The 13036-nt window shown below is 37.6% G+C and overlaps 1 protein-coding gene across 2 annotated transcripts in view; it reads right to left on the bottom strand.

Annotated features, from left to right (window-relative positions):
• fgd4a (FYVE, RhoGEF and PH domain containing 4a) overlaps window positions 1-11944 on the bottom strand; it is a 55102-nt gene extending 43158 nt beyond the window's left edge. The window contains exon 1 of one of the 2 annotated variants that reach the window (XM_063004257.1): window positions 11915-11944. Coding sequence is in view for 1 of the 2 variants with exons in the window: in XM_063004256.1 (XP_062860326.1) it covers window positions 5982-6021 (40 nt within the window). In the remaining variant the exon portion in view is untranslated. Of the gene's footprint in view, window positions 1-5981; window positions 6042-11914 lie in introns of those variants that run through there. The other variant, XM_063004256.1, reaches the window with a different exon arrangement.
• Window positions 11945-13036: the final 1092 nt, after the last annotated feature.

Raw genomic sequence — 13036 nt, 5'->3', positions numbered from 1 at the left:
ACTTATGAGTATTGATTGTTTTAAACAAATTACTTAATTACTTATTGTTTGTGTTGTTTGAAAATATATTACGCATATTAGATGAGCTCCTGCCCTCCTAAAAATCTGTGCATGTGCAGAAAGGTTTCTAAATGGGCATGAGCATAAAAACCATAAAAACAGACACATTTGCAAAGGAAAAGACCAACAAGAAATAATGCAAAGAACGAGAGAGAGAGAGAGAGAGAGAGAGAGAGAGAGAGAGAGAGAGAGAGAGAGAATGTTGGGAAACCTTGTTTGCAGTTGTTTCTTTCTCTAAATGCTTCCTGTTTAATGGTTTTGCTTTTCCTTCTGCTTTTTACCTCTTTTAAACACTATTAACACAGCTATTAACATAATAAATACATAAGCAGTGCCTACATTCATGATATTTCCTGTTTTCTTTTTTTAATTGAGAAATTATCTACTTTACGGACCACCCAGATTTAGTGCATTATTAAACTGACTGCCGCAATTTAATGAAAAGAGGAGGTCAATGGAAAGTCCATGCATGAGTGTAACAGTAATTAGATCAGTCCTGTCATCTGACAGTGTTAGGACACAGGGCTGACCATGAAGTCAGTGTTAATAGATAAAAAAACTTGACACAGTCATAAAACAGGATCTTCTTCTTCTTCTTCTTTCGGCTTTTCCCTTTTCAGGGGTTGCCACAGCGAGTCATCCTCCTCCATCTCACTCTGTCCACTGCGTCCTCTTTCCTCACCCCAACTACTTCCATGTCCTCTCTAACTGCATCCATATACCTCCTCTTTGGCCTTCCTCTTTGTCTTTTTCCTGGCAGCTGCATATCTAACATCCTTCTACCAATATACCCGCTGTCCCTCCTCTGGACATGTCCAAACCATCTCAGTCTGGCCTCTCTAACTTTATCTCCTAGTTGTTTAACCTGTGCTGTACCTCTGATTATCTCATTCCTAACCTTATCCATCCTTGTCACTCCCAAGGAGATCCTCAACATCTTCATTTCTGCCACTTCCAGTTCTTTCTCCTGTCTTTTTGTCAATGCCACTGTCTCCAAACCATAAAGTCATAAAACAGGATAAACATGCTAATCACAAAAAATAGAAAATATAGAATAAAGCAGCAGTCTGTATATTACATTTACATTTAGCAGATGCCTTTATTCAAAGCAGTACTTACAGTATTGTGACAGTATATTGTCTAAGCAATTGAGGGTTAAGGGCCTTGCTCAAGGGCCCAACACTGATAACCTGGCAGTGGTGGGGCTTGAACCAGTACCTTAAACTCTAGGCTACAACTGTATTATATACTAAAGCTTTTCCTGACAGCAGTAGTTCTACCTTTATGATGCAAAATATCCAGATCATATCGTAAACAAATAAAGTTCCACACAGATCCACATGTGCAGAGTCTAACATACAGCCAGACTCCATGCTAACACTCAACAGCTTCTGTAATGTTGTAATGTTGAAACAGTTCTGTTTTCATGATGTAAATATAACAAATGCACTTCTGTTGGATGTACAATGTTCTCAGTCTAGATGAAAACTTGACACAGTCATAAAACTTGATTATTCAGAACACTGTAATGTACATAGTGCATGGTAACCAGTTTGAAATTCAGGTAGGTTGTCCAAAACTGGTCAGTAATTGATGTTGTCTTTGATTATATTATGAAAACTCATTTTGCACAGTGTGAAAAAAAACTTTATTGCACTACCTTTCTTCTGGCTTCTCTTTCAAACATTTAATAAAGACGATTATTTAAATCACATTCTTTGGCTGTGTCTGTGGGTCCACATGGACATGCCAGTTAAAGCGTGTACCCACCCGAGTGTGTGGTTTTGCACTTTAATGAGAGACATGGAGTGTGGCTGCCACCATAAAGATTAATGTAGCCTCCATCTCTGTCTCACATATACACTCATACAATCACTCAACATTAGACTAAATCTAATCCAACATTAAAGATGTAGTGTGCTTATTCTTCTTCTTATTACTATTATTTTTCCTCTGAATGACAGTTTTCACCACATGCAAAATGCTGCTAGCATGACAGCTCGTCTGCCTGTTACATGTGTGGTGATTTCAACCCGTCCACCTTTTGTCATCAAACTGAATCACATGAGACATCCACCATCCAGATACAGTTGGTCTGGTTTCATCAAATCCGTGATAGATAGAGAAAAGCGGAATGGCATGCAACAGAGGTACCAGCTCCCAATTACAGACCCCCAACCACAGACACTCAACCATAGACCAAGATCTAGACAAACCCACCTCTTATGATTCTTCTAATTCAGACAACAGCTGTACGTGAATGAGCTGATGTATATATCCGGAGTCATGCTGGAGCGGAAAGCCTCACTGCGATCTCTCCCTTGTCCTCGCTGCTTCTAACTGCTGCTCTCACTGCATCCTCCTTCCTTCGCCTTCTCCCCCTCACTTGCTAGCAAGCTTCTCTACTCCTCTTTTCCCTCGTGTGCCCTCTCCAGCCTGAGACCCCTCTCCCCCTGTTTTTACTCCGCTACCCATTAAAATTGCATTCCAGAGGAGAGAAAGCATATGGCAGGGAAACAGCACTGGCATCAATCTCTCATTCTCCGAGTGCCAGCAAGTGTGTGTCGCATGAACAATCAGTCCTATTATGCTCCAGAAGGAAACCCGAGCATCTCCTCTGCACCCTGTTCGGCACAGGAAGAGGAGGGAGGAATCACAGAGCGATGGATATAGAGAACGGTCGAGATGGATGAATGGCTATCTGTCTCCACAGACCTATTCAACCGTTTTCTTTATCGGCTACTTGTAGCCTATAGTGTCTACTTTAGATACAGCAACAAATAAGCTTGACACCTTTAACTGGCGTGTTTCCTCAGACCATGTGACACAAGCTGGCAGGGTGGGGACAGAAAGAGAAAGGATGGGGGATGCACATGGATGAGGAACTTGTGGGGGAGGGTTCCATAGGGAGGGCGCAGTCAGAGCCACTCCAGGCCACCTAAACTGGTCGCCTACCTACATCATTCTCATGGAATTGATCTCAATTAAACACTCTAATGAGCCATTACTAAACTGAATCACATATGTGCAATAACACAGGTTAAAGAGCAGCAAAAACAAACACCAGTGTGTAATCAACCACCATTCAGAAAAAAATAGTAAATGAATACATACATGAGGATGAAATTTTTTAAACATTAAACAATGGTTTTACACAATGCTGGTAACCTAACAGTTTATTACAAGTGCTATTTAAACATGCTAATCACAATGAATAGAGAGGCAGTCTGTATTATAAAGCTGTTCCTGACAGCAGTAGTGTAGTTTTCTATAGGATGATAAACTTATAGTTCTACCCTTATACTAAAGCATGATGCAAAATATCCATATCATATCGTAAACAAATAACAACAACTTGTTTGAAATCTCAATGTTGTAACATTTATGTTGTTCATAATGTAAATATAATAAACATATTTCTGTTTAGATTAGAAATGGATTAGAGATGGTGATTCTTAAATAGTATAAAGTTCTCAGTCCAAAATAGTGAGTAAAATGTACAAAATCAAACAATTACCTCCACTGACTGATGCCCAACACACTGTACCAGAGCCTCAGACACTAACTTGCCCCTGTCATTTCATTTTCTATGCTAAGCAAAGAATGGCCCACCCCCCCAAATAACCTGTCAGCTGTGCTCCTTTGGTGGGCTCTTTCCATTGATTGGTATGGTGGAGTGTGGACGTGGATGTAATTACTATTAATACAATCTAGCAGGGCTTTGTGATTCACTGACATGCTCTAGCAGATTGGTTGCCTCTCCGCCTACAGAAACGTCCACCCACAACCGGACACTATGGACTCTTGGGGCCCCATGGCAGCTGGACACACTCATCACACACCAACAGTGGCAGCTGGACAAAAGCCAGATCTGTTTGATCACAAGCTTCTCTTACAAAGGTCTAATGGGGCTTAAAGGCTGGTTTATAACATAGGTCAGGCATCTGGTATTTAGAGCAATTTACACTCCACAAATCAGATCACGACACAGAACTGAAGGACTGCAATCCATTCAGATCAGTTTTGTGGTGAGAGGGCAGGGATGTGAGGGTGATGAGGATGAGGACTGTAACAGCAAGAATTACGATCAAGTAATGTAATTTGCAGTTGTGTGCCACTGATTCAGTCCCACGCTGGCAAAGCTGATTAAAAAATGATACTAGCAACCTAAATACATTAAACATCAATAAAATGGTGCTATAACAACCTCAGGGATTTCCACAATATTTTGCAGTGGGTCTGTGGGCATTGTGCCCTTGTGGTCAAAAAGAACATTTGTAAATTCAGGCACTGATGTCAGATGCATCGCAATCCACATTTATAATTGGAAGAGCTGTCAACACACATTTGGCCATACAGTCCTCAGTGGTATAGCATTTACTCCAGCAAAATTACATTATTTTGGGACTGTTTGCTATATTTTAGTGTTTTGGTTGTTGTATTCCCTCTTTTTTTTTTTTCCAAATTCTAACGTTTCAATTGTATATTTTCAATTGTTCTCTTGTGACCCCTGTCACATACACACCATCAAACTGGCCAATCTGACTTTTCCTTCTGACTTTCAAATAATTGTCTTTCCCAGTAAACTGGTCCTTCTCATTATGTGTCCAAATAAAAGACATTTAGTTTTGTTTTCTGGGCTTTAAGTGGAAGGCTTGGTTTGATTTTGTTGAGAAGCCGTCCAGAATACTTTTCAAAGCCTTCACCAGCAACGGAAGTTCAAAGGCTTCAATATTCTTACTGTCCTGCATCCAGGTTTACATTCATAAAAAAAAAAGTCTGGAAAATTCTCCTCTTTGTTTATAGAAACAAATGTTACCTGTAGTAAATTAGGTATATTTTAACACACTTAAATAAATTCCTATGACTGTAATTATGTAACCTGAGAGACCAATACCAAACACTCCACTTGTTTCTATGTGCAAGTAAAATCAGTTAATCTGGAATATTTTTATATTTGAGTACTACAACAAAACCCTCTACCAGATTCTTTTACATAAATTATTCAGAATTCAATACATTCAATAAATTGTGTAATTAGGCTCTAGCTGCTAGCATGTTTGCTGTGTGCTAATGTTATCTACATACATTCTAAAAAGGTTTAGCTATTATTAAATAAATCACCAATGAAACACCATAACTGTTTGACTGGTAAAGCTCTATGATGAGCCTCTGAAGTGCATTAGAATAGAACTAACTAAACGCAACAATAAGTATAACATAAGTCAACAGCTTTTTTGGTGGAGCTTTATCTTAATTATTTTGCTCCTATAAGCACAAACATTTATTCATGGTCATGTGCAAAACATAATCATGCACTACTGCATTCTTAGAGTTTTTATACTTAAATTGGCCTGTTCCTGTACTTGCACGTGACCAACATCAATCTGTAATTGCACTTAACTTCTCAGGAAAAAAGCGTGTGTTTTTGTTTTGCTATTTAAAAACCCAATATAATATAGACAAAATTGCTTTCTGAAACAAAAGTTTGAATCTATTACTCCCTGGTTATAGATATTGTGACTTATTGTGATATATTTACATAGGAAGCCACTTTTCCAATAAAATGAGCACTAAAAGCTGTTTTCACCATACACAAATCTTAAACAAAACAACATAAAAAAAAAAAAAAATATTTATATACAGTATATACAGTATATATATTAAAAAAAAAAAAAGATTTGTGTATGGTGCTAAACAGTGAAATTAGCTTGCCAGTTAAGTTTGCCCATTAAAAAATTGGCTAACGTTCCAAGACACAAAGAAGTCAGAGTGTGGTGGAGTCAGAAACATTTTAAGCAGTTACAAACTGTTTTGTAGATCAGTTACAGTTGTCAAAAAGAAATCAGTTTAACAACCTGTGCTCATTTCACAATATCAGACATACTGGATTAAAAGCAGAGACAGAAAAAGATCTTTACCTTTAGTTCTGCAAAACCAATACTTTCGCCGGCGTCTCATTTTTCTTAATCCACTGCCCATTACTGATTTATTAAGATCTTTAGGATAGCTTTAGTTCTAACAGAAGATTGAACTTGCTGCTATGGAAGTTGAAGCGGCAGACCTTGTACCGTGCCTGCCTCTTCTTGATAATATTCCAATATATGATTTATGTTCATGATAAGTTCATGATAAAATTTACTATCATTCATGTAGTTGTTGGCCATCATCACCTACCAGAGGCAGTCCGGTGCAGATGAGACCTTCTGAAGCCAGAACCCAGGCAATCCATCACCGGTCTACAGCAGAATCATCAATAAAACAAGTATTTAAAAACTGTAGAGCAGAAGAAAGTTTTTTCCTAACAATTTCTTCATTGCTAACAATGAGAGTGGAAAATGTTTAAGAAAGAACAATTCTAATGCCTTCCTGAAGAAGAATAGGGACCTAAAATATCCCACATACTTCCATTTCCTCAGTACAATCACCTCCCCTTTTCCTCTACACTCAGAGCTCCTGTATGATTCATAAGTTACTTTAATAATACATTAAAAAATGAAAGGTGATCCTCCTTCGTAAGACAGTGATATCAAGTATCCTGTCAGGGCTTCACTAAAATGCTCCTTATTTCCAGTTTCTCGAAGGAGGTGATGCTGGATTTGTTCTACTCCCAAAATGATCCGTTGTTTTGTCACCACTGTGTCCCTTCGAGAAATGTTGAACTGAAGACCATCCTGTAGACAAGACGTGGTTTTAATCTGTCTGTGTGGAACATAAATCCCAGAGATCCTGCTTACCAGCTTGATCCTAGTATGAAGTTGCAGTACTGAAGCAGTAAGTGCTAGAAAGTGTGCCATTCGCTTCAAGATTTCTACATGTCCTGAACGCCTGCTTTGAAAAACAGTAGCAGGAAGCTCAAGGAAAACCCAGGAAACACCACTTGTAAGCAGTGTTCCAAAAACAGCTGAATCCAGGCCAGGTTTCTCCAGAGGAAGTGCCACAGCAAGATGTAACTGGGGAAAGGACGCTTACTGGGTCACAGAGCTTTAAAATGGCAACAAATCTGTTGATAAGAGCGTCCAGTGACAAAAGACTAGAAGATGATTGACACACCTTGTGTATGACTGCTAATGAACAGGAGTGCTTGTATGTTTACAGCTCTGTTAGACGTTTCTCCATCAAAAACACTTGTATTTCATGTAACATAATAAAGCATTTTGGCTTTAATTGTATGAAACAGGCATTTGCACTCTGTTGATTTGTCTGATTTGACATACCCTGAAATATTTTTGACAAATACTGCTCAGTTTAATGACTGTGCAATATAATGTAGTTTATGGAAACACAGGAAGCACTGCGACAGCTGCTAAGCAGATGAAATAAGAATATGTCTGATTGGAATACAAAGAACTGTTTGTCTTAATGAAGAATGAATCACTGTGACGTGCATCAAGCAGTAATGGTTGGTGTGATGGCACCATCTTCTGGCTTTATGTGGCACTAAGAAAAAAAGAACCTTCTGAGCATGTGTAGCTGTAGTGGTAAATAAATCAGTGCTTCTTAAATTGGGTTGGTCAGAAAGGTCACTGGAACTCAGTAGGATATTTCATTTACGGCATTTAGCAGACGCTTACAATTATCACTATATACAATTAGAGCAATTGAGGTTAAGAGTCTTGCTCAGAAGCCCAACAGTGACAACTTGGCAATGGTGGGGCTCGAACCGGCAAACTTATGATTACTAGTCCAGTACCTTAACCACTGAGTTACCACTGCCCCATATTAAAAAAATGCAACAATGCTAAGGTTAGATTAAATAAAATGTAATTAATCAATTTATTAACTTCACATTTTCTGGTATAATAAAACTATGTAGCTCTAACATGCATTTTAGAATAAATCATTTGCTACTCTAGACAGACCAAAAGATCTGTTATATATGTAATATATAATACTGTTATATACAATACAATGTGATGTAATATTATTTATACATTTACACAAAATTATGTATGTATTATTATATTTAAGGATCTTGAAGTTTTAAGCATTTGTTTAAAACTGCAGTCAAAATTGATTGTAAGGGACGGACACAACACTGATTAGTTTAAACTGACATTTATGGCAGCAAACCTGGAAAATAATCGAGCACCCGAGCCGTAGAGAAGTTCCTGTTCTGCAGATTCTCTCTTAAAAATCTGTTCTGTTCTTTTTACAGCAGGTTACAGCAGCAAGGAGGGAAGCTGATTTCAGCACCATGTATGCAGATTAAAATAAACAAGTCTATCTATTAAAAATGAGACATTTAGATTTAACACCTTTGTTAAAATATTGTTGTTAATTGGTTTAATGTAACGCCAAAAAACGCATTTAGCAAAATAATATGTAACCTTTGGTTGAATTAAACTGATTCCATGAAAAGAAGAAAAGCCATGATCAGATTGGAAACTGCTGAGTGGGTCAAAAAAACACATTTGCTCTCTTTATCCCAGCACTAGTGTTTATAAACTTAATTATTATCATTTATTAATTTAGTTTAGAGACAGTAAATGACTTCTAAAGGTCAACACACTTTTTGAGAAATTACCTTGAGGTAACAAACATCAAATGTCATTATTAATACCACAGTTCAACAGGAAGTCATGGATGACTGCACAAGAGTTCCTAAAAACTCAGGTGAACTTTTAAAAAGTGCCATTTAAATAGAACCTATGTTTAGTTATTTTGTAACTAACTAAGAAATTGTAGAGATATTTGTGCTTTTATCTGTACTATGATGAAATCATTTTTCTTGATTAAATGGTATATTTTTATATTCTATTGAAATCTACAATATTAACCAGAAAGACGTGGCTTATCTAGAATGAAAACAATTTGGAAGCTAACTGGATTTGGTTTTGGTGCTTTGTTTGGCTACAATCATATAATAAAAAGTAAATAAATCACTTTATTCCTTAAAACTGGGTCACAATAAAACCAACAAACACTACACTTATTAGAACCAAGGTAAAATTACAAGGTAACCTAAACAGCACTGACGGGAAGAATTCCCTGAGCTTGGAACAGTGAAGTATGTGGATTGGAATTAGTCTGCAATCCAGTCTCACACCCTATCTGATTACATATTATTACAAGTCAGGGCATGTGACCACACGCCGAGCACGGCCTCCTGCTTCCATATCTCTCATATCCTGACGGAAAAACCAATCCTGAGCAACTTCACCTTTAAGGTGTACGGTTATTTCTGCAGTTTCTGCATTGCTCTGACATCAGCACAAACTGAATCATGTATCCTGAGTAGGGCAGGTTAAAGAGACTTTCATTACATCAGTCTGTTCTAACCTTGAGAATTGTAACTCAGACCATCAATAAATATTTTAAATGTATAAAGGCAAACTATCCAGCAAAGTCAAGACTTTATCTGAATACACCAAGACAAACTCCACCCTAATCAGAAGAGTCCATTAGCTTTTCTCCCACAGGACAAGTCTTAGTGCTGCAGTCAGTACCGCTGGTGATACCACAAACAAAACTCCTAATTCATGCTTGGCAACAATCCCAGAAGGCCTTGATCTTTCTTTTTAGTACCACAATCACTTTCATTGTCTGAGTATTAGCAAAGAGAGGCTGGCTAATGCTGCAGAAGTTTTCCTGAGTGTAGCTGGTTTTCAGTGAGAAATCAGACATGATCATGCTTATGGACAAACTTGTACATTAGATCCACTGACCAACTGACCAACTATAAAAGCAGCTCTGGGAATGTCATTAGCTGAAAGCAAAGCGATGACATTGGGGGTCATAAACTGTTGGTGTAAGACATTGCTGCCAAGATGCCCGCAGAGAAGTGTACTGGATGTTGTGCTAATCCAATCAAACTGAACATAAGTCACCATGAGCCATTAGGTAAATTCTTAAAACATTAAAAGCTGGTTTCACAGACCAGACTAAACTAAAATATCAGTGATGATTCTGTTAGGGAGTCGTCACTTGTTCATTTTGCTAACAGACTGCACTGTTTATATACAAAAAGTCATTTTGAGAATTGCTCGCTTCTCCCTTGTGTCCCAAGTGTAATAACTAGAGAGACATTAACTAAAGGCCTGGCTTAAATATGCTACTGAACTGGGGACATTTTTGTTGTTGTTTTGGTGCAGACAAGGAGTTCTTACTACTAATGTTTATACACATCTAACATTAAATTATCTTAGACTATATATGACTTCAAGGCTTATGTTTTACTTCAGCAATAACACAAGGGAATGACTTGTTTTGTTCATGCTGACTCAAGTTCACAATGGTCAGAGATTGCTAAACACCTCACTCCTTAAACACACACGCCTGCCTAGTGCTGCACTGTACTATAATGTGTTAATAACTAATCTTCAGTATGATTAAACACACAGGAAAACCCTTACTGTGACATGACAAAGACTTCCCTTGCAATTCAAGAAGCAGAATTTGTTGGCATTGTTAGGATTCCTTACCCACACAAGGGTTGCCAGCCATCCTGACTCAGCCTAGAGACATGTTCTACTGTTCTACGGCTGACAAACGTTACATTTGTTCAGCAATGTTAAGTGATATATTTTTTATCTTTACAATATGAAGCCCCAACAGAAAACTGAAATACAACAGTGTAGAAAAGTACATGCTCCCTCCTGGTGCAACTGAACTGCTTGGAATTGTTTTGAACCTTCAAACAAAACTTATTATATATTTGGAACTTATGTAAAAAAAGCAATTTTCCATAGTAAAATATGTTAACTATTGAAGGTCCCTTGGTAACTCCATTAAGGAATTTGCTCAATGTAATTCATCTGTATGGACGGTAAGGATTAACTTTACAACATTTCCAATAGATTTATGCTTGATTTTAATTTAGGTACATTTTTATTAAAATAACTTTGATGTTTTTATTATGTTACAGTACAATTTTAGAAAACTGCTTATCATCCATTAGTAACTACACTTCTGTTATCCTTTATCCAGAAGCATCTATATTATTTACTATTGGCATTATAGTATATACTACAGTATTTATGTTCATGTTACTATTCTACATTGCCACAGCCATGTTTGCTATATTATACTGTTTTTTATTAATAAAACTTTACGACTTGTTTATCCGAAACTTGAAGTGTTTTAGAATAGTGAAGGTTGCTGTGAGCTAATGATGCTTAGTTAATATAATAAAACATGGGAAGGGGGCAATCTACAGGGTGTGGGGGGTTCATGCCAATCTAAAACTATTCTGCCATATCAACAACTGATGGGAACAATAAAGCTAGTAAGTGGAATATGTTTATTTATCATTTTTACATCAACATATTGGGGCAACATTTTAAGCATATTTGAATATTTTGGGGGCCATATCGCCCCAATGTACATTTACAACATTTAGCAGATGCTTTTTTTTATCCAAAGCGACTTAAAGTACCATGACAGTATATTGTCCAAGCAATTGAGGGTTAAGGGCCTTGCTCAAGGGCCCAACAGTGACGACCTAGCAGTGGTGGGGCTTGAACCAGCGACCTTTCGATTACTACTCCAGTACCTTAACCGCTAGGCTACAACTGCCCTTGGGTTATGTATACTGAGTACAACCTTAATTAAAAGATATTGGCAAAATTTGCAGCCCATTTAACCAACTGAACACAATCACACTTGATTTTAGTCCACCCTGAAAACAATAAAAAACAGGTATTTTTGCAGTATAGTTATAAACTCACCTGTAAGAGTTTAGACACTGGTGTTTCTGTAGTGCTGGTATAAACTGAGACTTTTAAGAGTTTAGACACTGGTCATTTTAGTTAACTAACCGGAATGAGATTTAACACTTGTATATTTGCAGAGCTGTTAAAGCTTTAAGTACAAGTTTTAAGACTGTATTATCTGGAGTGTACACTCAGCTCACCTGTGTGTTCGGTTTGTTCGCCTGATCCTCCACTCTTCGTTTTCCTCCTGAATGCGGTTCTCCTGAAGTCCCCCATGCCCTCTTCTCACAGTTTATACATTTAGAAACGCTTTTAAGTCCTCACCAGAGAAAAAAGGGATAACATAACATTATATCCACCTCGGTGTTTTATTCCGCCCCGCTGTAGTTCCCATTGTGCAGAACACTGTGTAAATAAACGCTCTCAGTCAGACTCAACTGCTCTGATTACCTGAACTGCACTAAACCCCGCCCACTTCACTCTTCCTTACTCATGATTGGTCCAGCCGTTCCACTTTGCTCTGAGGTGCCAAAAATGTTTTCTGTAAACAAACCATATCCAAAACATAGTGTAGAACCCTATACGGATCTCAAAACATCAACGTCCTTAAATACACAATATTTCAAACTTACACTTGGCGACCATGAAATGATTCTCAGATTTGTAAAATTGATTCTAAGATTTCGAATCGACTCTTTTTTTTAAAGCGAGTATCTGAGAGAAATGATTCTTCTCGGAATCGACTCCCACCCCATCGACTCCCAAATGATCGCCAGAAGTCGGAATTGACTTGTACACGTTGGCAACAAACTTATACCACATATTTTAATACTGTATACAATTACTGTTCATCTGCTTGTAATAACATACTGGGGTTACCTTCCAAAATATACAGAAGGTACACTGGCTGCTCTAAAATGCCCATAAGTGCGAATGAATGAGCAAGTAATGAATAAGTTGTAGCTTAGTGGTTGAGGTACTGATCCAGTTCAAGCCTCACCACTGCCAGGATGCAGATGTTGGGCCCTTAACCCTCAAATGCTTAGACAACATACTGTCATAACTGTAAGTACCTTTGGACACAAGTGTCTGCTAAATGCTGAAAATGTAAAGTAAATGGCCTTTACGTTACTGCCTGGTGGTAGCTTGGCACTCTGTCCAGGGTGTATTTTTGGCACTTAACTACCAATGGCTCTAACTAATAAAAAAAGAAATCACAAAATATGGACTGTACACTCATGTCATACCAATATTATTTTGTATTTAACAACATGCAGAAAAGAATATTAAGTTCAGATTTTATTTCATGAACAAAGACATGA

This window comes from Trichomycterus rosablanca, chromosome 11 (genome assembly GCF_030014385.1).
Source record: "Trichomycterus rosablanca isolate fTriRos1 chromosome 11, fTriRos1.hap1, whole genome shotgun sequence".
Taxonomy (NCBI): Eukaryota; Metazoa; Chordata; class Actinopteri; order Siluriformes; family Trichomycteridae; genus Trichomycterus; species Trichomycterus rosablanca.
The sequence above is the reverse complement of the archived record's forward strand: the minus strand, read 5'-3'. Positions and strand labels throughout refer to the sequence as shown.